The sequence below is a fragment of the Paramacrobiotus metropolitanus genome, unplaced genomic scaffold, assembly GCF_019649055.1.
Source record: "Paramacrobiotus metropolitanus isolate TYO unplaced genomic scaffold, Prichtersi_v1.0 Parri_scaffold0000001, whole genome shotgun sequence".
NCBI classification, from domain to species: domain Eukaryota; kingdom Metazoa; phylum Tardigrada; class Eutardigrada; order Parachela; family Macrobiotidae; genus Paramacrobiotus; species Paramacrobiotus metropolitanus.
This window is the reverse complement of record NW_026570221.1, coordinates 1949026-1975305: the sequence shown is the minus strand read 5'-3', so window position 1 is coordinate 1975305 and position 26280 is coordinate 1949026. Positions and strand designations below refer to the sequence as shown.

At 44.3% G+C, this 26280-nt stretch overlaps 2 protein-coding genes across 2 annotated transcripts; one reads left to right on the top strand and one right to left on the bottom strand.

Moving 5' to 3' along the window:
- Positions 1-632: 632 nt before the first annotated feature.
- Positions 633-25959, top strand: LOC129594669 (atrial natriuretic peptide receptor 1-like). The gene is made up of 19 exons (XM_055491474.1): positions 633-816; positions 19088-19129; positions 19560-19584; positions 19666-19976; positions 20049-20092; positions 20167-20205; positions 21206-21286; positions 21355-21492; positions 21581-21631; positions 21697-21897; positions 21954-22168; positions 22236-22482; positions 23923-24093; positions 24155-24458; positions 24528-24837; positions 24908-25127; positions 25192-25376; positions 25459-25597; positions 25780-25959. The coding sequence occupies exons 1-19, from the start codon at positions 633-635 to the stop codon at positions 25816-25818; spliced, it is 2946 nt and encodes a 981-aa protein (XP_055347449.1). The 3' UTR covers positions 25819-25959.
- On the bottom strand, positions 3390-18927 carry LOC129590268 (uncharacterized). Its single transcript, XM_055485445.1, has 3 exons — positions 18375-18927; positions 4662-5190; positions 3390-4596 (listed from the first exon to the last, which is right to left on the bottom strand). The coding sequence occupies exons 2-3, from the start codon at positions 5187-5189 to the stop codon at positions 3433-3435; spliced, it is 1692 nt and encodes a 563-aa protein (XP_055341420.1). The 5' UTR covers position 5190; positions 18375-18927; the 3' UTR covers positions 3390-3432.
- Positions 25960-26280: the final 321 nt, after the last annotated feature.

The following is a 26280-nucleotide window of genomic DNA, read 5'->3' as shown; positions in this document are numbered from 1 at the left end:
CCTGAGAGCTGTCGATATGACGTGCACTTGTGTTGAGTTTACCTGCGTTAGGAGGATGCACACAGGACCAGCACACTGAACAGAATACTCAATTCAGTGGTATACCACAAACCTAAGTACTTTGCTTAGATGTTTGAGAGAGGTATTGTGGCGGGGAAAACACCTTTCGACAATCATCTACTGTTACAGCCTACGCTCTACGTATCCTCTACGGAATCGTGATGGACAATTGTCTTTATTCATGATGTATAATCTATCGGTGTGGCGCTTGCGGCTCTTAGCACTATCGAGATTTAATTACCTGATTGACAATGAACACTGCGGCGTTGTGAGCCATTCTTGAATTTCGTCATATCGCGTCGCCTGAATATGACGCAATATCGAGGGGGTTAATTGAAATGTGCTTACAACCCTTGCTGTCAGCTGTTCAGTTGCGTGTTACAGTCGCTCAAAGTCTTGTTGTCCACAACGGCAGTCTGTTAAGCAAAATGTCCGTCGGTGTTCTTTTGGGCGTTTTGTTATTAATTCATCGGATTTCGGCGCGTATTAACCTAGTTACACTGACGGCGACAAAAAACTCGGGATCGGGTGCGCAGCAGATGGTTTCGACATTTGAAATCGCGGCCGAACACATGGCCCAGAAGTATCCGGTGCTGTATGCGAACTACACGACAACCGAATTGATGTGGGATATAAATGGTCCGAACATATGCAGAGTCGAAGGAGACTGGCTGGTGCCCGTTAAGATGGCCGAATGGTACGGAGCCAAGAAGTTCAGCGACGACGACAATGGCATTACCATCATCGCGACATCAGGTTCGTCAGAATAATTTACAGAGCAATAGACAAACGTAAAGTGTGCTTATGGTTAGTGTGATGTGTACCAGTGGTTGTTCCAAGGAATTATTTGATTGTATTATGCGTATGCCGTATGCCCATAACGCAGATTGTTTGCAGAACTGATCACGCCAACTTGGGCCGTACATATTGTACATACCCCGTGATATACGTATGACGTACAACATTTTATTGTACTCTGGACTAATATGATTGAACAAGTGTTTTTCTTATGAATTTCTGTTTTTTGGTACTTAGTTAGTACTTACAGGTGATATTATTAGAGATACATTCTTATACAGTACAGTACATAAGTAAGTAAATTTAATTTGAACTACCGCAGAACGTTGTAATCTATCACTTGTTAAAGATGTCGTGGCTATTCCGGTATATCAAATCATCGTATATTTTATCATTTTTTTTCACTACCAGATGCTAAAATAAATAAGCTTAATTATGCATCTAAAATAATTTTAAGCGTGCGGCTTGTGTTAAATGTTATAGCCTTGAAGCAATTATGTAATCGCTACGTACCATAAGTGGCTGTACGAAACTATGTTTGCAGTACCATTTCCAATCGTACCGATAAACTGACAGCATTTCAAAATTCAATTCTATTAATTAAGGTTCATATAATTAATTGGGATTATAAAGAAATTACAAAGTCATATCATTACAAAGCTATAGTGAGAGCATTCGCGATTCCCATGGGAAGCCATATCGTAGCTATAGTTGTGGCATGTGTACAGCGTATTACTGCAGTATTACGTGTCTACGTGATTACACACAATTGTGCTAAATGATTAAATACCCGGCGCAGTTCGTAGATCATCTTCCAGTAATTTAAATCGGTGCGATGGAAGATTCTGTACTCCCGACAAGTGTGAGCGTCACAGTGCGTGTGCCATTCGTTTGACTATGACCGCTGCACGCCTATCACACCGCTTACGGCATATCTGCCAGAAATTATTCTGATCTTGATAAATTATTCAAGTGTTATTCGAACAAATCAGGTTTTTTGCCTCCTTTTAAATGAAGGGTGTCTCAATTAAAGTATGAGATAATCAATAAACATTGTAAATGATGTATGGATCGTGCGTGTTGTCGGCTTCTGATCTGGGAAATGGCAGTGTCGGGTGAAATATTTTATGTGTATTATCAAGACTTTACTACTCTGTATACTCTAATCTGATACTGCTTGGTACTTCTCCTTTTTTCTCAGAATTCAAAACAAAAAATTAACTGAAAAGAAACTGGAGAAATACCTGTACTAGCTGCGATCTAGGCCGTACACGACGTAAGGGGCCTAGAGCCTACGACTCTACCGGAAATACGGGAAACGCACTGGGAACGTAAATATCAATATTTATGGCTCATAAAAATATAAATCACAACATCAACATAAAATCCTATGACACCGGTGGGAATGCCAAGCATGGAAATCACCGAATATCGTAATGACTGTGCAGACTGTGAAGTCTGTGCTGGCTACCTGCAAAGTACTATGCCTGAAGTGAGAGTGGCTGATGTACGAGTTGTACGTAGTGCACTGCACGAGTAAACTCGTACAAGCACATACGCTGCCGTGCTATGGCTCGCAATGCCGTATAACAGTGAAAATGGCTCTAAACGATAGTACTGCCTGACGATATAGTGCTGGCTCACGCGTACACTCCCGATAGTACGAAGGCGTCCATAGCCTGACTATCCTGACGGAGTCTCCCTCATGCCACTGGGTGGGGTGCCGAGGTCTCGCGAGGCCCGCAGATCTCCCGGCATTGCACTGGTAATACGAGAAACGCAAGAGTACGAGATACCGATGTTGCTTCCCCGTGGTGTCCTGAGTAGGTCTGAAAGTTGATTGTATGCTATTCCGCCATAGCGCTGCTCAGTGCAGTTTGTGCCATAACGAAATCAACACACTGCCTGTAGGACTGTCTGACACCAGAAGTCGCTCACGTTTCCTCGCAACACTCGCAACTCGCAAACCAGTGTTACCGAGTTCACGTTGATTCTCAAGCTCAACCACTTCTCGACCGTTCACCAACCACTTGAGTATTGAGCGCGTATCTTGCCTCTGGTTTGCCTGTTTAGGAGTAGTTTTTGGCTCTGAATTTACCATGGCGAAACGGTAAAGACTGGTTAAACGATAGGACTGATTGAAGTACGATTGCCTTACACAAATGATTTTGTATGGTTAGTTTATGAGAATTGAATGCCTTTCCTGTGCCTTACAATAAGAACACAAAAATACAACATGGCCTTAAGGGCGATAAAAATTTGGCTTATTGCCTTATTATTAAAATTACCAAAATAAAAATCCATCGAGATGCAATTTAATGTTATCACAAAAACAGGAATTTGGTCTGTTAGAGAAAAACAAAAAAAAATACCGGAATTCCGCTGGCGGGTTACAATCCGTCCGATCCAACGGGTTATTCCAACTACAAACTCACAAGGACCGTATCTGCCCAAGGAGTTATTCCAAAATCCAAACTCACATGAACCGTATCTGTTCATGGAGTGTAAGAATGATAAGTAGGTGTGGCTGATGTAGATCTGGCTTAGAACATGGCGTATTCCGACGCAAACCCCTCAATTTGCACCAGGAATGTCATCCACATCCTGATTGGCATGTAATTCGATAGTTCTGCCGTCAAGTGCGTTATCTGCTGGTTTAGCTGATTCATCAGCTGGTTGTTCTGGCTGTTTCTCCAATTTCTCCGTGTTTTTGTCTGGCATTTCAGTATCCACATCCTTGTCGTCGTTCAAGGATGCTCCTTTCAATGCGTTCAAAGCATCACTGAGGTCTGCCTGCTGTGGAGTTTTCATCTCCTCTGATGGGGCTGATTCATTTTCGCCTGTTGGCTTCTTGAGTGCTGGTTGTGCTGGCGTAGTTGGTGATGCTGCAACGCTGCGTTCATTGGAGTTCTGACTGGAGGTTAGTTCAGCTGCCTTGCGCTTCTTCTCACTACGGGTATTCAGGCGATCGATATGGTCAGTAACCATATCGACGGGATCCTGGACGTAGGTGAGGATTTTTGGCTTTTCTTTAGGAGGAGGTCTGGCTAAGGCTCGTTCGTAAATCTCCTTCTGTTGTTCTGGCAAGTGTGGTCTTCCGATAGCTTTGCAGTTGTTCTGAAGGCGTCCTTCCGATTTACGGTCATACAAGTAGGAATGGCTGTTGTAATGACCAAGTAGGGCTGCCAACATACGTGCAAACAATCTGCAGTTGTACTGGCGTGATTTCGGGATGTTCCAACGAACTTCCTCAAGAGTCTTGGCGTACTGGAGTGTCTGGAAACAATGGATGGCTGCCTTACATGCGACCAGGAATAACGCTGGGTTGGATTCAGCGCTGACCCACTGGAAGAGATAATCCTCCCAATGGATTTTTCCGTGGTACTGCAGTTGTGAGAGTGCCTCATAATCGACGGTTGAAATTGGCTTATCCAATTCATCCAAGTCGAGGAAGGTTTTCAGGTTGTTTTGCCTGCCGTTTGCGTACTGATACTCCAATTCCTCTCCATGAGGACCTTCCACACTGTAATCGCGTTGTTCCAACTGCCCATAAAGATCGATTTCACTGGCAAAGTCGTTAAATTCAGTAACGACTGTTCGAATGGCTCTTTTGTACTGATATGCCTTGGGCTGACCAAATAGGTTGAAGTGCTTCATGATTTTGTTGACCTGCACTTCTTCTGATTGTGGGCGTGGGATAATTTTTGGCTTCTCGATCTTCGGTTTTCTGCCTTTTCCCTGTGGAAAGTTCAACTGATCGTCAAATCTGACATTACACTTGTTCTGCCGCTATTACAACCTACCGAAGATGTGGGTGTTGGCTGATCAAAAACAGGGCCACTACGAGGGTTGTAACTGCCTCGTGCGCCACTCTGCTGTCGGTCTGACTGTGGAATTGCTGGCTTTTTGGCTGCATCTGCATAGCGCGGCTGAGGATGTGAGTCCCGTGGTGCGCGATGCATCATTGTTGGGCTGGGGGTTGGCTGGCTACATCCTGCAACGCCCAAAGGAGTGGTGGATTGAGCGTCAGGAATTTTCGGCTCGGGCGGCACTGGTGCATCTCGCCATCCGCCGGTGAATTTGATGTGCTGGCTAACTGCGCTGAAAACTTTCCGATGAAAGCTGTAATTGGCTTCAACATGGGGCCAATATTTGGACTGGCGTACACGGTCGTAAGCATCGCGGCTGCCATTTACGACTTCCGTGACAAGAGCTTCGACCTGGCTGGGTAGATCTGGCGTATCCATGAAGAGATGATCCATACAAGGACGTCTCTCTGTGTTGTAGTGGCATGCCTTACAGTCTTTATCGTAGAGTCTGGCGAACGCCATTCTGAAAGTGGAAATGCCTTAATTCAAGCGTATATCGCAGTGGTGTTTCCACTACGTAGATTTGGCTTACAATGAACTAAATTAATGACTAATTTAGTTAGTTTTATACTGGCTGTAGTAACTGAAATTTTTCTGAAAAGGAATAATATTACACTGCCTACAAACTGAGTTTACATGATATTACTATCATGCGATCTGTATGATCCAGTTTGTTGTTTTTATCTGCCTTAATTACCATGCGATCTTTTAAATTACCGTTTATCTGCCTTAATTACCATGCGATCTGGTAATTCTGTAATGGTTTAACTGGCAAAAATCGCAAAGTAGATTGTAACGCCTACCATGCGATCTGCGGTTGTAACTGTATAAGGATTTTAACTGGCTAAAATCACATAGTAGATTTAGAGCTACCATGCGATCTAGACTGTGAAATAGGACTGGCTATAATCACAAAGTAGATTTGCATCTACCATGCGATCTGTCATAATTAGAAATGAAAATGGCTATGATTACATAGTAGTTGTGAGACTACCATGCGATCTTATTGTGTTATTCGTTGATCTGATTGTTGTTTTGGCTGGGAAGTAGACTGTTAGATCTACTTCCGTTTTGCTGGAGGTTGAGATGCCTGTGGTGGTGATGAGAGTGGGTGTGTCAGTCGGAAACACACTCCGCGATGAACGTCAATGTCATAGACGAAATCCTCATCGTCCATGAGCTGCCTTTCGTACATTGTCGTTTGTGGTGCTGGCATAGATGGCATATCTGGCAAAATTGCTCTGATATAGAGTACTGCCTCACTGACTGTTGTACCGCTGGGATCCGCGATCTCATGGATAGCTCGCGTAATGAGCGCTCTCCAGGGATCTGGATTATTCTGCCGTAGTTCTGATAAGCGTGACTCTGTGTTAGCTGGCGTAATGTAAACTGGCTGATTTGTACCGTGAAACTGGCGTATGATATGGCGTGAAATTGTCATCTGCCTTAATACGTATGAGACTGCCACAACAGTGTAATCTGGCCGTTCCTCAAACAAGGACTGCCAAATTGCATCTGGTGTAGGTCGTCGTAGTTGTGCCTGTAACTGACCAATAACACGTAAAATGTCATTGGGATGTGGCATGGGATTCTGATGTGGGACTGCCGGTATGTCTTCAATTGGCTCTCCTGTTAATGCGCTGACTCTCTGTGCATGAGTGCTTGTCAGTGCATAGCGGTGAAATGGCGGTTGAACGGCGCCAGGGTTGGGTAATTCTTCAACTACCCGTCGCTGGACCAATTCACGTAGTGCTGCCTGTATAGTTCTGATAGCTTCCGCTGGAGTCATATCTGGCTGTGGGAAAACTGCCTGTATGTACTGGATGATCTCCAGATTTGTTGATCCATTTGGGTCATGAATCTCGTTTATCGCTGCCTCTACTGCGTACCGAAACTTTCGCGGTAAAATAAGTGGGTTGTCCTGATGCTGGTTGCGTCTGACTTGCGGAGTTGTGTAAGTTGCCTCTGTATTCCACTGATTATTTCCACTGCTGAAGGTGCGTACAATTCTGCCTGTATTAACTGCTAAGTCGACTGCTTCTCTGAATTCAGCAAGACTAGCCTGTAAACCACCGAGTCGAGTGCGGTAAATACCCTCGAGCACGGATAGTGTTGGGCGTGTCTTCTGAGTTTCCTTGGCGTATCTGATGGCTTCCAAAATTTTCGGGATTAATGCGGTGATTCTGACTCGTCTGTCTTCATCTGATCTGGGTCGTTTTGATTCGCTAGATCTGCCTGGCTGACCTGGTACACATGTTTGTACTGGCTTTATGGGAGATGCCTCGGGAGTTTTATATCCCAATAGTTGTGGCTGTGTATACTCTGGTGAATCTTCGTCTGAGCGCCGCTGTAGTGTTGGCGGTGAATAAATAGGTGCTCTCTGCCTAGTCATATCCAGGGTTGCAAAACCTGGAAATGGTGGGACTGGCTGTCGTACTGGAGCTGGAGGTCGGCCTGTAGGTACTGCTCTGCCTGTTGCTCTAGCTGGGTCGCCTGATTTTGTGGCTGTAACCCAACTATATCCTCGCCTGCAAGGTAGATCTGGCTCTGTGCTCCTTGGATTACGGAACCTGTACTGATGTACACTGTTTGAAATGTGCTGAGTCATACTGGCTGGCAAAGGCGGTGAAAATCCCGGTGGTGGCGGGACTACGCCTGTGCTGTGTGGTTCTGAAATGGTGGAAATTCTGTCGTGCTGCCTGTCCTGAGATCTGGTGTTTCTGCTGGGACCAGTATTGGCTCTGCTTGAACTGGCTCTGAGTTGATCTGCATTAGGAACTCTGGCTCGTACAACTCGTGATAGATCTGGCTGTCTGACAAACGGTGTCTGTTCCGTTTTCACTGGCTTTGGTCTGTTAATCGGATGAAAATCCGATGTCGGAGCTCGTGGAGTAAATTCTGGCTTTGAGCTGGATAGATATGCCTGATATAACTGAGGTGCTGTAAGAGGAATATTAGACACTGGCTGTAGTGTTGAACTGGCATTTCCTGTGTTTTCTGGCTCAAGGTGTTGTTCAGTTTTGACTGGCCTGGGCGATGAACTACTGTCTGGTTCATCTGCCTGTTGTTCTGGTGGTTGACTGCCTTGCATCTGCAACAGTTGTTGTTGCAACTGCTGATTTTCCTGCATTAAACGGGTGAAATCTGCCTGTGTTAAGCCAGCCATCATCGTACTTCCTTGTGTAGAAATAGACAATGGTTCTGCTGACTCAACTTTTGGAACTGGCTGAAGTCCTACATTAGCGAGTTGTTCTGATTCTGAATAAGTGGAATGGCTTGTTGCTGGCCTTTCCACTTCGCCGATAATCATGACGTGTTCTTCCTCTGACGTTTCAGAAGAATCTGGCTCTTGTTGTGACTGGCTAGTATTTTGTGGATCTGCCTGTTTTCTGGGATAACCGCGGCGACGACTGCCGCCTCGGTTAGGATCCATTACTGTAAAATGGAGAATGATGTTTGAGATGAATTACTAATGATGGTATGCCTGCTATAAGGTGGTATTGCATGCGGTTAGTAATTTTGTAATAAAATGCCTTTTTTAACTGCCTAATTATGGGGGTCTGTCTGTTTTAACTGACTGAGTATGGAGTGCTGTCCGTTACATTGTGTACAACTGGCTAATTTACATGCAAGTATTTTTCAAAATGCATGTAAAATGAATTTAACTGGCTGTTTTAATTTCTGATAATTGGGCTGATTTGTTTTACTGGCTGACATGCTAATTTGCAGATTGCTACCTGCGATCTTTTTTCACTGGCTAATAAATTGATATTACTGCTACCATACGATCTTTTTACTGTCATGACGCGGGTGCGGTCACGATCCTTAATCTCGTTTTACTGCCATATGATATGCCTGCAGTTTTTTCGTTTTTGCACTGATTTAAATACTGCTTCCATGCGGTCTGATGTTATTTGCTGCCATGCGATCTGTACATTTTTAACTGGCTTAAAGAGTATATTGCCTGCTGTCATGCGATCTTTTCGTATTTTAACTAGCTGGTGGGAAACGTGGCTTTCGGCGCTTTGGACGAGTTAGTTTTTCAACTAGGTCTGCGTCCTCTGCGTCAGTTTCAGAATCGAGTGGCTGGCTTAATAAATCATTCGGCGTCTGACGATGCCGTTTGATTTTCACTTTGCCTTTGCTGTTGGCTGTAATTGTCCATGATCCATCAGAGTCACTGGATGACGACTCTGATGTATCAGAACTGGCTGATTTTGGTTTGGCTTGTCGTTTTGAGTTTTTTCTGATTTTAACTGGCGGTTGTGGAGACGAGTCTCCACCGGTTGATGTGGCTTCTGGACTTGTACTGGTTTGGGCGTTAATTCCCGAATCAGTACTAGTATCACTGACTGGCTGATCTGCAGAAGTATCTGCAGCTGTACTGGTTGGACTGATAATTTCATCTGATTTTTTCTGAGGTACTTTCAACTTGACTTTTAACAGTCCAGTTGATGGCTTAGCTGGTGAGATTGGCTGCGTATTTTTATCCCGTTTTGTTTTGCCTAATATTTTCGCGTTATCGATATCGCTGAGGATTATTCTGGTTTTGATTGGCTTACTGAAATCAGGGTCTTCTGGCGTGTATGATTTCAAACGATCGATCGCGACGACGTCTGAGTCATACGGATAGTCTCTGCGAATAATGGCAACTTCGTTTTCTGATGGGAATTTTACGACTTCGAAAGGGCCATCGTATTTAAAACGAAGGTCCTTACTTTCGCCTTTCTTTTGTTGCTGCCTGAGATTTACTAGACTGCCTATCGTAAAATCTGGCTTGCTTTTGTGCTGATTATAGGTTTCTGCCTTTCGCAGAAAGTCTTCGTCGATGTATGCTCTGGCTGCATCATGAGCAGCATTCAAACGATATTTGAATTTCTCCAAATAATCGTCAATGCTGTCATAATCGTCTGGGAGGTTGGTCTGAGTGATGGTGTCACCTGGAAGTGACTGTTCCCTGGCATACAACATGTAGAATGGTGAATGCCTGATGGTTTTCTGAACTGTACGGTTGTATGCCGCTACAATAAACGGAAGAAATTCATCCCACCGTTTTTCGTTAGCTCTGCCTACAAGCATGGATAGACCGTCGCCTATCCACTGCATCTGTCTTTCGACAAGTCCTCTGCCTTGGGGGTGGTATGCCGTACCAAAATGGTGTTTTATTTTCAGCTGTTTGGTAATAGCGCTGATGAGATCATTCAGAAAATGACTGCCTCTATCGGTGTTGATGATAAAAGGTGCGCCATACGGCAGTATCACGTCATGCAGCAGAAAATCTGCTACTGATTCTGCCTTTTGGTCGGGTATGGCTTTGGCGATTACAAACTTAGTGAGCTGATCAATTGCAACTGCAATGGTGTTGTTGCCTTTTTTACTGACTTTCAGTGGACCTTTAAGATCCACCTGAATGCGGAAGAATGGCTCTCCGGTTTGTACCTGCTGAAGTTTTCCTGGCAATGCTTTACGCGGAACTTTTCGAAACTGGCACTTCTGACACTGTTTTATGTACTGATGGATATCACTGGTCATATTGTCCCAATAGTATCTGGCTGATATTACATGGCTAGTTTTTTGAGTGCCTAAATGACCGCCTGCTGGAGAATCATGCAAAGCGCGCATGATGTCCACTCTCCAGTGCCTGGGAACTACGAATCGCCGGTTAAGACGATCGTCTTTCTCACGGCGACGGTATAAGACACCATGATGAAGTTCGAAAAGGCGATAGTTGGTCTGAAGGTCTTGGCTTTCTGGCTTATCTTCCAGATAGAGAATGATTTTCTCTAGAGCTGGATCATTTAATTGTTCGCTGCGGAGGAAGTTGAAGTTTCCTTCTTCGTCCTCATCAGCTACTGGCTGTGCGATTTTGTTGGGCTGAGTATTTTGGGTTTGACTGGCTTCTGATACTGTAGTTGTACTGATTTCAATGTCTGTTTCGCTGCCTATTTCAGTAGCACTAGTATTATTCATACCAGTGTTACTCGTGTTTTTCTGCCTCCTATCAGTGGCGTTCTGGGGGTTTGTAACACGTACTATCCCGACAGAAGTGGTTTCCTGAAAGTCACTGGTATCACTGACTGAGACCATGCGTACAAAAGGAGTGCTGAAGTGGTCATCCCACTCTTCCTCTGGTACTGCAGGATCAACAGGATGTCGACTGAGTGCATCTGCGTTATGGCAAAAACGCCCTAGCTTATATTCGATGTTAATGTGGTGACTGCCTAACTGCAATGCCCAACGAGTCAGGCGTGGATTCATGCCTTGTCGGTTACTGGCTGAACGAATGAGGTTTGCTAATGCCTGGTGATCTGTTCTGACTGTAAATTCACTGAATTCGATGAAATGCCTGAATTTTGAGATCGCGTACACCACTGCCAAACATTCAAGTTCGGTAATGGCGTACCTGGTCTCTGCATCTGTAAGTAAGCGACTGGCGTATGCAACAGGATGTCCATCCTGTTGAAGGACTGCTCCAATGCCTATCGTGGATGCATCACATTCGATAACTGCCTGTTTGGCTGGATCAAATCTGGCTAAAACTGGAGTGGTTGTGAGTGCCTTTTTAATCGTCTCAAACTCTGCTGTATGTTCTGGCTTCCAGTCTCTGGCTACGTCCTTGTCTTTCGACAAAAGACTGTACAGGTTTTGTGTAAGGGAAGCGTATCCCTTAACAAACTTCCTGTAGTAATTGGCTAGCCCGAGAAAAGAGCGCATCTCTTTCTCATTTGTGGGCTGAGGATAGTTTTGAATGGCTGTGATTTTGGCTGGATCAGTAGTTATGCCTTTGTCACTCACAATGTGACCCAAAAAGTGGAGTTCTGGCTTTGCAATATGACATTTTGATGGCTTCAAAGTGAATCCAGTTTCCCGGAGACACTCAAAGAGTAGTCTGACTTTCATCAGTGCCTCTGCGAATGTTTTGGCTGCGACAATAATGTCGTCTAGGTATGCGAAAATACCTAAATGACGTACTCTGGCTAAGGTTTTATCCATGGCTGCTTGGAAAGTAGCGGGTCCGTTGCAAACGCCGAAAGGCATTCGCACGAACTCGTACAAACCATCCTGAGTTATAAATGCCGTTTTTTCAACTGAATCGGGATGCATGGGGATCTGCCAAAACCCAGACGAACAGTCAAACGTGAAGTAGAATTTGTTTTCTGATACAGCGTCCAACAGTTCGTCTGCGTTTGGTAAAGGATAATTATTTTTCTTGGTCAGGTTGTTCAACTTGATATAGTTGACGCAAAACCTGGTACCAATACTGCCGTCAGGGTTTTTCTTAATGGCTAAAACAACTGGGAAGGACCAGTTGCTTTTACTGGGTCTGATAATGCCTTTTTTCTCCATGTCCTTAATGTGTTCTGCGATTATTTGTCTGCCTCTCCATGAAGTTCTGTGGGGTTGGCTTTTAACTGGCTTTGCATCACCGGTCTCAATGATATGTGAGGCTGTTTCTGGCTTTACACCATACAACTGCTTAGAAGTTGGGAAAATATCCGCAAATTCCTCGCATAAGTCGGTGAACTGTTTCTTTTCTTCTGGCGTTAGGTCTGGATTCATATTCATCTGGCTAATTTGTTCACGAATTTCTGCTTGTTCTTCTGGCGTACGTTCACTGAGTTTTACACTGCCTACACTGATTGTTTCCATTTCTTCGTAATCTTCCAAAACACCCACCCATGTGCCTCGCTTCAGCACACGGCGTTGCCTGGAGGAGTTGATTACGAAAAAATCCATTATTTCTGCCTGTGGTTGTACTAATCCCGCAACTGGGATTAGTTTGCCTGAGGAGTATAATGCCGGATTCGGTGAAAACATATAGAGATCACCGATAGTTGTTGGTTTATCTGCACGTGTTTTAACTGATACCCAATTTAGACCTGGCTGTAAAGTGAAATTATCACAAGCAAAGACTTTGATGGCTCTGCTTCTGAATGTTTCTGGCTGTTCAACATCGTCGACGACGATATTAAGCATTGGATTTTCTGGCTGAATACTGGAGGTTGTATCTGGTTGTGGCTGATCAGTGCTGTTAAGCACTTCCGTACTGTGTAGTTCTGGCTCTGTATTACTGGCTGTATCGCACAAACTACTATGCGATCTATGCGATCTTTCCTTTTGCGCGATAATTTCTGGCTGTAAGCATGGCTGGTCACATGTAGCGATAATTGGCTCATCAATTAAGTTGATTTGGACTGGCTTGTGCTGTAATTCTACTTCGACCGGTTGTTGTGGAGCAACTGCCGGTTGTGGTAGAATTTCTGGCTTTTTTACTGAAGAATTATCGTGAAAGTACTGTAAACGTAGTTTGTATGGCTTCTTCCATTCTTCCAACATTTCTTTCAAATTCACAGTGCCTAACGGGATTTGTTCTGATTTGTTCTGACTTTTTTCCGTAATATCTGGCTTAATATTAACTGGCTGTTGAGTTGAGGATGATTCAGGAAACTGCTCTGGAGATTTTTCTGGCTGAAAGGGACAATAGTGGAAAGCGGGATAATCCGCCATGGGCTTATACACTATTGTCTCCTGTGGCTGATGTACGAATGTTTCGAGAACCTGACTGTATGTAACTGGCTGAGTTTGCGGAAGTTGATCTGGCTTTGGGGTTTGATACAGCTTCTTAAGCGGTAATATGCCTTTTGTAGGTTTGATATTTTTGATTGGCTTTGATTTAACTGGCTTATTTTTATCAAAAAGGCGAATATGCAGCAAATCATCGCTGAATTTTACGCGCTTTTTGATAATCATCGGTGGTCTACTGGCATTGGCCTGATTGTAGGGCTGATATGTAAATGAACCATAAATGACGGGATCGAGTGATTTCCACACACGATAAGGCCATTTATAGATTTCTGATGTCGTAATCTCAAGGAATTCTGGCTTCTGCATCTGATATGAACTGAATTTAACGTTGATCTGCCGACGATCTTGTTCGAGTAGTTTGTACTCGTACAAGATCTCTTTTTTAATGCCTTCTAACTGCTTTGTAAGTATCCATTTGACTGAAGTGGGATTAAAGCCTCCAGTTTTAATTGTTTTTCTGGCTTTTATCTGTGTCTGATAATATTTAAAAATTCGATGCCTGTAGAATGCTGCCTTTTGTATCTGCCTAATGTAGACTTGATATGCTAACCACGCATTTATCTGATTAATCGTATTTTCATCTGGCTTAGGAGCTGATAGATCTGGCAACTTCGTGGTTTTTGGCTTTTTTACTGGTTTAATTTCTGGCTTAGTTTTATTTTGAACTGGCTTAACTGATTTTTGTTTTCTGGCTAGAGGTTGTGCTGCAGTGTGCAAAGGATTTTGCCGCTTATCCCCTTTTTGAGCTGCATCCAGTGGCAACGCAGTTGCCACTGGTATGGGGTAAGACGACACTCCGGGTTTCTTAGCGAGATCTGCTTCCAGGGTGGCATATAATGCCGGTCTGGACTGATTTACTTCCAGTGGGGCTGATACAGCAGCACTGGACTGATATACTTCTAACGCAGCTGGCTTTGCTGGGTTAGACTGATTTACAAGATATGGGCGATCGCGTTTTTGTTTTGGTCGGAGGTGGGAAACTTTACCACAGTCTGCCACCATGACCACATTTGCTAAGAAGTCCTGGCCTATAAGGAGATGCACACTATCTGCACATAACGGTTTAACGTACATGCTGTGAAGCACTACGTTGCCGTTGATTTTTATGGGAACACTGGCGTAATGCGTCACGGAGAAGTTACAAACTCCTCCTATTCCCCTGATATGCATGTGTTTTGATAATGGCTTTTGAATGAGATTGTACTGCCTACATAACTGATCAGATATGAGGGACGTTTCCGCTCCTGTATCGATCATGGCGTTTACTCTGGCTGTACCGATCGTAACTGGGTGAGTTAACGTCGGCGATTTTCCTGGCTCATCACAATTACCGATGTGACAATGATGTACTGCTGGGTTTGAATCAACGGTACATTCACAATCACTCTCAACGGTGAAACCGTTGAATGTTACACTGGCTTTCTGCTCTGGTTGCTCTGATTTATTTGTGGTTAGCTCTGGGATAATCTCAAGTGTAGCTTGAGAGATAAACTGGCTTAAATTGGTTTGATTTACTGGCTTAGGTGTTTTGATTTGTTTTTGGATTGGCTTAGCTGTAACTTGCTGTGGTACCACTGTAACCGAGTAACAAGTTGGGTTACTTGTCGCTGGTTTTGTGGCTGGCTTACTTGCTGCTGCTTTCCGTTGTACTGGCTTATTTGCTGACACTTGTTGTATTACTGGCTTATCCGGCGGTTTTTTGGGACGCGGGACAGCAGAGCCGGTTGCTGCTGCCCTTAATCGTTTAAATCTGCCTCATTGTCACTGATTTCAGCATCTGTATTTCTGGCTGATTCTGTATCGGAGTCTTCACCGTCACTGTCTGATAGTGTATCCGATAACTCGCTGAAACGGTTGGACTGACGGGGACGCGGTGATGGCGCGGGGCGGGCTGATGGCCGACCACTGCCACCACGGCGCTCATTACCTGTGTTATTCTGCCTTCTGTCGCTCTGATCTGTTGTGTTAGCTCTGCGTTCGTTATTAGCACGGTTTTCTGGGCTCTGGCTTTGTTTTCTGGCTTCACGACGAGCTTTGTTGTCCTGCCATTCCTTCAGTGAGCGTCGTGTGCCATCTGGCCAGTGATATTTCTGATAGACGGGGTTATCTGCCTTTGCCTTTCCTGCATGTGTGCACACATCGGAGGTATGCCCTTCGATGCAGCACCACTTGCAGTAATCGACACCTTCTCGCGGTTTATCGCTGACTTGTGGGTTACTTTGTTGTGATCTGCTCCGAGGTGGACGATTCGCAATGCCGCCGGCGGTCTGCTGACCACCAGCGTTGCGAACGCCGGGGTTATCTGGCTGACATTCGGGGTTAATTGCCTGTGCGTACGATACTTTGGATGAGCTGGCTTTTGTAGGGTTGGCTGGTTTGCTACTACTGCCGCTTAAGTGCAACGACTCCAGATATCTGGCTCTCTGGAGAAGTTCCACTGGTGTTTTTGGCATCATGAGTGCAACATTCTCGTGCAGCTTAGGGGCTGTTTCCAGTCCCTTCAGCATGCAGGAGACGAGGAAAGCTGGCTGAGTTTGACCACTACGATCAGACAATGATGACATTGCCTGAAAGTACTGCTCGATTGTTTCTTTGGCTGGGTTGAACTGGCGTGTCATGAGTGTCTGTGTGGCATGGAAGGCCTTGTCTGGATCGCCGAAGCGCTCCAACAGTTTCTTCCTAGCTTCTGCGTAAGTGGTAACTGGCGTTGAAGATGCCATAATACCACTGAACCATGTAGCTGCCTCATCCTGAAGTGCACCGGCGAAACGGTTGAGAGTTTCCTCTTCTTCCCATTCGCCTGCCTTTTTGGCCAACTCAAATAGTGTGAGGAAGCCTTCGACGGTGTCTTTTGTGCCTTTATACTTCGGTACGAAGCAGTTCTTGGTCTTTTTGCTGGCTACTTGTGGTAATAACTGAGCAAAACCACTGGACTGTGCTTCCAGTGCTTTGCCAATTATACTGCCGATGTCCAATTGTGGGGTTACCACAGTTGGGCGTGGTTGTGGGATGATGGTGATCTCATCATCTGGCTCTGTAGTTCTGAACTGGACATGTTCTCGATGTTCTGCCTTACGGCGTCGAGATGGACGCCGGTGAGTGGTGTTATCCTGAGGGATTTCCATTACTTCCGGTGATTCGTCTCGACGTGACTGGTGTCTCTGATTTCGGGAGGTTGGTGGGGGAGGGGCTGGCTGACCGGGAGAAGGCTCCTCGATCAAACAGGCCTCAAGTTCACCACACCTCTCCTTGTAATGAGTGTACCGCTCTCTGTAGTGTCTGAGTTCGTCCTGAAGAGTTTCTGCCTTCTGTGATTCTGCCTGAATACGTTTTTGTGCCTCCTTCTGCAACTGGTGATGAGCATACTCTGCCCTCTCCTGTAATTTCTGCCTTTCCAGGTACGATTCCTGGAGTGCCTTCTCAATTTCGGCATTGTTCTGAATTGTGCTGGCTTTATCAGCGTCGCGCTGCTGCAAACGCTGATCCCTCTTTTCGATGTACGTTTTCTGAAAATTAATCATTTCGTCCTGGCGTTTGATAAAGTCAGTTAGTTCCTGAATTTTAGCTGCCTGCGAATTTGACTGCCCTTTTTCACGAAATAATTCGATTTTTGCCTTGGCCCATAACTCACGCAGTCGGTTTACCTCCTGCTGTGGGTCTGGGTCCTGTTCCTGTGGTGTGTGATATGCTGCTGGATCATTTGACGATGGTGACTGATGTGCATTTTCGTTTTGAACTGGCGGGGTTTGTTCTGGCTTCTGATGTTCTTCTTCTGACTGAGACATATCGCTAAGCTCTGGCAGATCATTTTGACCTCCAATAATGGAGTCAGCATCATCTGGCTGAGCGTGGATTTCTGCCTGAGTGGTTTCTGGCTGTGCAGGTCCAGTGGACTTCCGTTCCGGAGAACGTGCCACCTTACTGCTTCTGGCGAATGCTTGCTGCTGATTAATGCTTTCCAACGTGTGGTATGGGACATCGTGTCCTCCTGCCTTCAGTTTTTGTGCTTTGGAACGTGAAACACGTTCCTGAGCCGGTATTTCTGCCTCACTTGACAACGGTTCGTTGTCGGTTGTTTCTGGCGTCTGGCTTGCTCGCACAAACGGTGAGAGTGTGTCTCTCAGCCGTCTGAACATTTTTACTGGCGTTATGAAAATGATGCTGTAATAATCAGGATTAAATTGTGTGAGATCTGGCTGAATTAATTTTAAATTTGAAGGTGCCTTTGGAATGGCTGCAATTTCGAACGCTATCAATCGAAATCAACAGCGCTCAAAAATGCCACTTTGTACTGCCTGGATGTCTGGCTGTGTGATGCAAGAGGATGTTTTTCAGAAATGACTTCTGAAAATTTCCTCTCTCTCCTGTGTCTCTGAGTGCGATGGCTTTAAGCGGCTATTGTATTCGAGCGAGCCGAATACAAAGGCGGCTTGGTTATCAGCGATTGGAATCTTTCCAATGCTGAACATGAATTTACCTGCCTGCAAGAGCGATGAACGGTGCGCAATACCCGGAAATTTCCGAAAGATTGTAACCTTTCGAAAAAACCCAGAGATTTGCGCTGGCTGAAAAACGCTGAATTTTGGACTGAAATAACGCTGATTTTACTGGCTGCAAGAACACGTGTTTTTGCACACGAAACAAATCGTGTCTGGCTGGCTGATGTGCAGTGAATTTCCGAAGAAACTCACTAGGTTGAATGGCTAATTTTTCCACAAATTCACAGCACTATTCGTACTGAAATTAGTGGAAAATATTGTACTGGCTGAATGAAATGAAGGTCTGACGAATAAATAAATATGTAAACTGTAGGACTGAAATGTAGAGCTGGCTGAAGACCTAATATCAACAAGTGGTTTTGATGTGTGATCTGGCTTATACAATTATCAACAAGTAGTTTTGATGTGCGATCTGGCTTATACAAACTAAATATGAGTTGTTCTGGATAGCCGCTATTGTCCTGATAATGTGAAGAATTAAATTAAAAGAAAGTGCTGTAATTAGGTTAGTGATAGAAATGAAAAGAAAAATGAGTTGGTTTGGCTGTTAGAGGATTCTTACTTCAATCCGAGGTTGGGCTGCTCCTTGAGGGACCTGGTGACTGGTTTTAGCAGTCTTTCGCGCACCAGGTGCTGCTCCTCGCTTCGGTGTTAATGTCGACTGGGACGAAAACGCGCAGAATCCAGAGGGAGGACTCCACACGCTGTTCTTCCGAGAACCGACACGCTATCTGCTACCATGCGATCTAGGCCGTACACGACGTAAGGGGCCTAGAGCCTACGACTCTACCGGAGATACGGGAAACGCACTGGGAACGTAAATATCAATATTTATGGCTCATAAAAATATAAATCACAACATCAACATAAAATCCTATGACACCGGTGGGAATGCCAAGCATGGAAATCACCGAATATCGTAATGACTGTGCAGACTGTGAAGTCTGTGCTGGCTACCTGCAAAGTACTATGCCTGAAGTGAGAGTGGCTGATGTACGAGTTGTACGTAGTGCACTGCACGAGTAAACTCGTACAAGCACATACGCTGCCGTGCTATGGCTCGCAATGCCGTATAACAGTGAAAATGGCTCTAAACGATAGTACTGCCTGACGATATAGTGCTGGCTCACGCGTACACTCCCGATAGTACGAAGGCGTCCATAGCCTGACTATCCTGACGGAGTCTCCCTCATAGCATGCAAATACGAGCAATGTTGCTCGTACGTCTTGCTTCCTGCAGTGATCCTTTCATTTTATAATGCTGCTGTTTTTCAGTTTGCAACTGGGCATTGCCAACGATTTTTGACTTTGCACGAGGTATGTCGAATGCTTAACTCGTACAATGATGCATTTCAATATTTTGCAGTTACTACTGTAATATGCGCGGATAAAGTATAAGCGTAACGTAAAAGTTTTGGCTGAAAACCTTGCGCGAAAATACTTACAAATGAACCGTCAACCAGGCACAGAATGTCTTTTTATAGTTATTTTGCATCCGTAACTGTAAGTAAACTTCGAACCAATCGTTTTGATATGAACGAGAAGGAGCTAAATTTAACAGAAAGAAATTTCATATTCGTATGACATTTTCGCTTTTATGTTCAGCACCTATCAGTTATCGTGGACTCTAAAGTTTCATTCATCAGCGTACATGTAGTGTTTCAGAGTTGTGCTTATTAACATACAGTAACATCTGCTGACGATAACTCTTGTTACTGTGAGGTGAGCTTTTACTTGATAATTTCAGAGTTGGATCTCCTCATCGTCCCTTGGTACGTAGCGGCATACCTTGTGCAAGGCCGAGCGATAACGCGATATTACTTTATTCTAGCCAATAACAATGCTATTTGCAGTGCTGCCGGTGTAGCCATTAATCAACATCGATCACCCAACGCTGTCGCCATGGCCGCGGCCTCTTATCTAATTTTTGGAGCGGCCATCGGGAAGGTGATGGACAAGTACCACTGGAAGTACCTGGTGGTGATCAATGACCTTTTGAAGGATATTCAGGAAGCCGGACGGAGTCTATCCGAATGTGATGGTCTATTTATCGATCTGCGGAAGCGAGATAAAGCTATTCAGTATATCGTAATTGAAGTTGACTCTACCAAGCCGGGATTTACCTTTAGTGCTTCTCTGAACCAAGCCGCACAGCATAGTCGAAGTATGGCAGCTGTAAACGCTTAAAATCCTCAGCTTAAGTTGGTTAACATATGACTCTGATCATTTTTTGCAGTTATCATGTGCTGTACTCTTTATGCATCGATGAGGAGATTGCTGGTAAGGTTGTATGTTTTCACTACGCATAGCCTTATTTCTGATTCGTTTTACAATAAAATACTTTTACGCCACAGGCGGAGGCCTACGATTTGGGAATGACAAATGGCGACTATGTAAGTACTAAAATTTTACAATTTTATACGGTTTGTACATGGACAGTTATTTTTGCACTTAATGGGTTTGCTTGCCAAGTTCTTAATTCGCTAGCAAACGTGAGGTCCTTAGATTAGTTTAGGTCAGGTCTACGCGCGAGAGCCCTCACGCGCGTAGTACTTTGTCTACGCGCGAGAGCTCCTGCGCGTAGTAGTTTGACTACGCGCGAAAGCTCTCGCCGGTAGTAAAAACTGTAGAGAATCAGCTCAGTTTTCCGGGATGTGCTGGGCTACGATGCTTGTGAGCTCATGGTTATGATCCTCCGCGGCTGGCAGATGTACAATTTCCATCATGCCGTTGAGAAGCTTGAGGTGAACATATGCTTTGCAACCGCTCTTCAGCGTCGTTGTGATGGACTTGTGGGTTATCTGCTCGTCCTTCCGGTGAGGCCGATATTCGCCTCCCTTCTTGCAGATTAGTCGGGCGGAGCTGTATGGAAACTTGCATGGTGCGGATGTGTTTTCGATGTCCGTGCGTTTCCTCCTGGGTTTACAAAGACTTGGTTGGTCACCTTTCCCCAGTCCTGGACAGCTTTTACAGCTGCTTCGTAGGACATAAAGCGGTATCCGGTGTTAAGCAGGGTAGAGTCCATTTTAGAGGAGTAAACAATACAATTTTAAAACTATAACCGTTACGAATACCGGTAGGTAGCTTAATTGTGCCGGCTAGTACACAGTACCGGAAAAATACATAATTTTACGTCCTCGAAATTATTGGAGCAATAACAGAATATTTGACCTTGGTTGTTGGTTGTTGTTGTTATTGGTTTATGCCTGCCACATTGCTGCTAATTCACAAATCGATTATATTTATATTTTTTCTAATATAATTTCGCTAACTCGCGCGCGTAGTCTTATGACTTTGCGCGAGAGTTTCTCGCGCGTAGTCAAATCTCTACGCGCGCGATACTCTCGCGCGTAGCCATTTCGATTAGTTTAATGTGGTACCGTAATTTCATAGGTTTTCATGATGCTGTATGAAAGCCAAATTCCTTTCGAGCCGCCGATTGATCAGTGGTACTTGGGCGACGAGAATGACGAAGTAAAGTACAATATTTAGTCGGGTTGCGTTATTTAAATCAAGTCTCATGCGAAAACCATTTTTGGTAGCGAGTTCATTCGGCATTGGATAATGTACTCTTGTTCCGCACGCCAAAATCCAATTGGGACATGTTTCTTAATACGTCTCGTGCAGTTAACGAAAGACGAGAAGAAAAGTTTGGAACACCTTTCCAGCAGGAACTCATGGTACATTTATATAAATAAATTTTCGGATTAATGTTCAACTGGGTTTCCCGTTACCTCAACTTTGACCTTTTAAAATGTATGTGTTCAGTACAATGACTTCATCTTCCAATGTCACGAGGCCGTGGAAATGGCATCTTTGGTAACCAAACTATCTCTACCCAATAGCAGTGCACAACTTCGGTTGAAAAAGTTGGGTTGTTCTAGGCAATCAACGAAACATTAACGGATATGCAAATCAGTTCCACCGATGAACTTCAGCAGAAAATCTCGGCAGCCAGTATGATTGGGCGAATCGTTAACCGGACACACGAGCTGATGTTTGAAAATGTCCTAGTCACGTCAAAAGCTATCAAGGAGCCTATCATTTGGGTGCAACAGTTTGATTACGCCCGAAATGAGAGCGTGGTAAGACGCTGTGCTAAAATGTTTTTTCGCAATTTTCTTAATTTATTCGTTTGTAGACGGTGTTGCACTATGACTACAAGACCGACACCTACCCATTGGTGGATTCAAATCGACCAATGAAATGGCGTATCGGGCACGTACCGCCTGATCGTCCACTCTGCGGTCTATTTGGAGAGAAATGTACAAAAGTAGTCAATGTCGGTTTGGTCGTGGGAGTTGTCACAGCTGCTGTGATGTTGGTCGTCGCAGTATTAATTGGAGGAATTATTTGGTAATTTTGTGATTATGCGAAATAAATAACGAATTGGAACAATGTACTGTATTTTGCTTTATCCCAGGAATAATGAGCGCAAAGCCAATATTAAACGTACATGGTGGATTGTCCATTCAACCGATGTTGAGCATTCCCGCAGTACATTTCGCACCGCCACGGAACGATCCTATTTTTCACTCACTACGCACGCGCAGAATTTTCAGCGGAAGATTGCCGTTGTGCGCGGTATTCGAGCTATCAAGACGCCGTTAATCTGGACTTCAGGCAAACATCCAACAGTTACCAAGGGCTATATTAGCTTCCTGAATTATGTAAGTCGGCACTCGGTAGAATTACGAGCAATGATTTAAGATTTCTGCCAAATAATTGTACAAGGATGAACTTAGGACCGATTGGATTAGCGTGAATTACTGTACACGATTTTCTTAATTATCGATACGCCAACAGTTGGTGGACGCTTGTGTTATTAGAGGCATATCCTGTAACTTGCAACTCGAAACGTCATTTTAGCCACGGTACTTGCTCAATTCGGAAGTACCCGCCTTGTCAAAGATTATCCGCGGTATTACCAAATTAAATTACCGTTACCGTACGGGGTGGTCTATAATACCGAGAAAGGCTACTCTCTAACGTTTAGAATGCGTAGAAGGTTTTGTAGCAGCACGTGGAACGTGTCGGGCGATGATGTTGTGGTAACAAGGCAACAGCCCCAGCTTGCCGCATTAAAAATGATGACGCCGCCATGAGCCATACCGAAAAGGTCGCATGTGTCGCTAACACCGGTAGCTCGCGGCAGTGACGCTATTTCCATCGGTCTTAACCCGAAGCAAGGATCATATTTTGGCGCTCCTGGCATAGGTGGCGATCGTGGCGTACTTAATTATAATACCGACAGCGTAAATACTGCTCTATGGATTAAGCTGTTTGCGTCAGATGTGTGCCAGGCTGCCAGCAGACTGCAGCTGCAACACTAGGGTACTGGGTAGCTTATGCTTCTCCAGTTAATTTTGATAATGAAAACTGAAAACCACAGTTGTTTGCTGGACTGTGAACTAGAGTAGTATTCTGATGACGCGGCAGACGCGCTCGATCCAGTTGCAAAACAAGCCCTTTTTTCGTTAACTTAATAGTAAAAGATTGAATTGTCCTTTTTTCTCCACAAAACAGGTGTATTATACCAGGTCGCTATGCGTTCACATAAGTGATATACGTACTACAGCACCAATAAATTGTATGAATACTTCGTCAAGTATGCTGCAATACTCTACTGTGCCGTACGTTAAAGTTGTGCACAAGAGCACGAATAAATCTCAAAAGAGTCATAACTTAGTGTTTTCGAGCTCACAATGTACTGTTACAGTATCTTGAAAAGAGAAGAAGAAACCACTTACATTTACAACGAACCTACGGAACCCTGTAGCCCAATAACCACTTACCCCTGTAAGTGGTTGTAGTGGGTGGCTATAGTGATTTCCAAAATTAATAAAAAAGGTATTGTTAGCATAATCCTACAGTCATTCAATCAGTCAATCCTGATTCCTGGTGTGCTTTGCCGGCAGAACGCGAGTGCTCTTTCTAGGCATTACCGATAGCAGCAAAGTGCACATTTTGCACTGGCTCACGGTTGTGCTCTCGTGCGTTTGCCTGTATAGGTAATACTGGGTAATAGGGGTAAAATGGATAGGTGATGCGGGCGCTCGGTATTTTGAAATTGGCTTATAAGTGAACAGTTTTCTTGATTTATTTCTTAGATTCGCAAAATGGATTCACATCACATTAACAAGCTAATAGGACTGGACATAGCCCATCGACCACCCGTTCTCTTTCACCAATGGTGCAAACGGGGTTCACTGGAGGATTTGTTGCTGTTGCGAGAACCGGACTGGACATTAAAGCTCTCTTTATTACACGATCTCATTCACGTAAATAAATTTTCCACCACTTATACTGGAATTTAGCTTATAGTTAAATCTTTTATTTAAGGGTCTGCATTACATTCACACAACTGGAGTAAAAATGCACGGGAACCTCCGTCCAACAAAATGTCTGCTCGACAGCCACTTGAGCATGAAGATTTCCGATTACGGCCACGAGACCATTAGTCGTTTGTTATCTGGGTCCACTGGACACTCCAATCATGGTCGTCCGTTTTTCCCGCCGCACCCGTGGATGGCACCGGAAGTATATTGCCATGGGCGTGCCTTTCCGGCAAGCGATATATACGCAATGGGAACAATTGTTCAGCAGATTCTCATGGGCTACGAGTCCTTTAACACTCACGCACTGGGTAGATAATTTGCGCATTACATACACTGATATTTCAAACTGGTGATGCTATCCTTTTTTGCATGTGTAGTGGGTGGAGATGGGCTGCGACAGCTGAAGTTTTCCGAAGAACTTGAGAAAGGAGCTCTTGGCCACTTCCTCGAAGTAACAAAGCGGTGCTGGTTAGAAGACCCCGCAGCAAGACCACAAATGCTGGACATACATAATTGTTTCTCAGAAGCCACCGTTTATGAAGGCCTGAGAGGCAGCCTGATCGAGCGGATTATCAGACGATTAGCCAAATATAACGAAACACTCGAAATGCAGGTCTCGGAGAAGACCGCTCAGCTGCAGTCAGAGCAGCAGCGTGCTGACGCCTTATTGCGGGAGATGCTTCCTGTGTAAGGTGTAAGAGGATAAATTCATTAATGCAAACACAACTAAAGCATTTGTCTTTTTGCTTCATTGTAGCGACGTTGTACGGAAACTACGAGCCGGTATAAAAGTTGACCCCGAATACGTGGATGAAGTTAGCGTTCTGTTCAGTGATATTGCCGGTTTTACCGATTTTATCGCGGGTTGTCCACCCGATGTAGCACTGCATTTTCTCCATAATACTTACGTCTATTTTGATCGAGCCATCGCCAAAGTGTCGGTGTATAAACTAGAAACCATCGGGAGCAGCTATGTGGTATGTATTACGCTTATTGTTATCTCAGTTGTTATTGACCCTGACCTTATTTGTTATTGTTTAGGCAGTCAGCGGACTTGTCGAAAGGATAGGTAAACGCCATGCCAACGAAATCTGCCGGTTGGCAAATTTGCTACAAACGGAATTTCACCGGATTATCGAGGATCCACGGTTGGGCTTGTTGATTGGAATACACAGTGGGCCGGTCGCTGTGGGTGTGGTTGGGATGAAGAAGCCGCGTTATTGTTTGTACGTGCCATAAACCATATTCTCAAAATGTAAACTGATTGGCTACTCTCGATTTACCGAAAACTGTCTTGATCGTTCACAGGTTTGGAGATACGGTAAATACCGCATCTCGAATGGAAAGCAACGGTCTTCCGGGGAAGATCCATGTTAGTCCAAATACAGTACCCATTGCAAAAACGTTCGGACACAAGTTTGAAACACGTGGGAGAATGGCGATTAAGGTAAACATATTACGAGGTATTTGTCCCATCCTTGTTTCAAACTGTAAACTGCTTGCTCATTTCTGTTTGCTGGTAAATTTTATTGTTCGAATAATTTCATTTCAGTGTGCATTTTTTCATTCGTTGCTTTCATTGTAATCCAGGTCTATGTCACTGAATGTTGACCCAGTTCCGTTTATTAGGGTAAGGGAGAGATTCTCACCTACTGGTTGATCGATTGATACGATGTTATCGTTGGATCCTTTCGCACAAATACTCGTACTTGTAGAGTGGTTGTTGACTTCTTCGATACAATCATGTTTGCATTGCACTTATGAAAATGACATGCCGTATAAAATAACGGTCACGCACATTAAGCATTTCCATGCTGTTGAGTGTTAGCACACTTACAACTTGCTGTGCAGTTTACAATCTGCTGAAATTCAACATTAACTGTGCAAGGATCAAATAAAAACTGAATATGCGATCGTGTAAATAAGTACTTCACCAATATTATTTGTTTTTACCAAAATTTAATGCTCCCGTGACTGTTGTTTATACTGCACATAATCTGGAAAATATGAATTTAAATTTGTTTGATATGAAATTAAATTTGTTTGATATGAATTAAATTTGTTTGATATGAAAATATGAATTTAAATTTAAAATTGATTGCACGATCAGAGTCGGAAAACTGTTTAGAT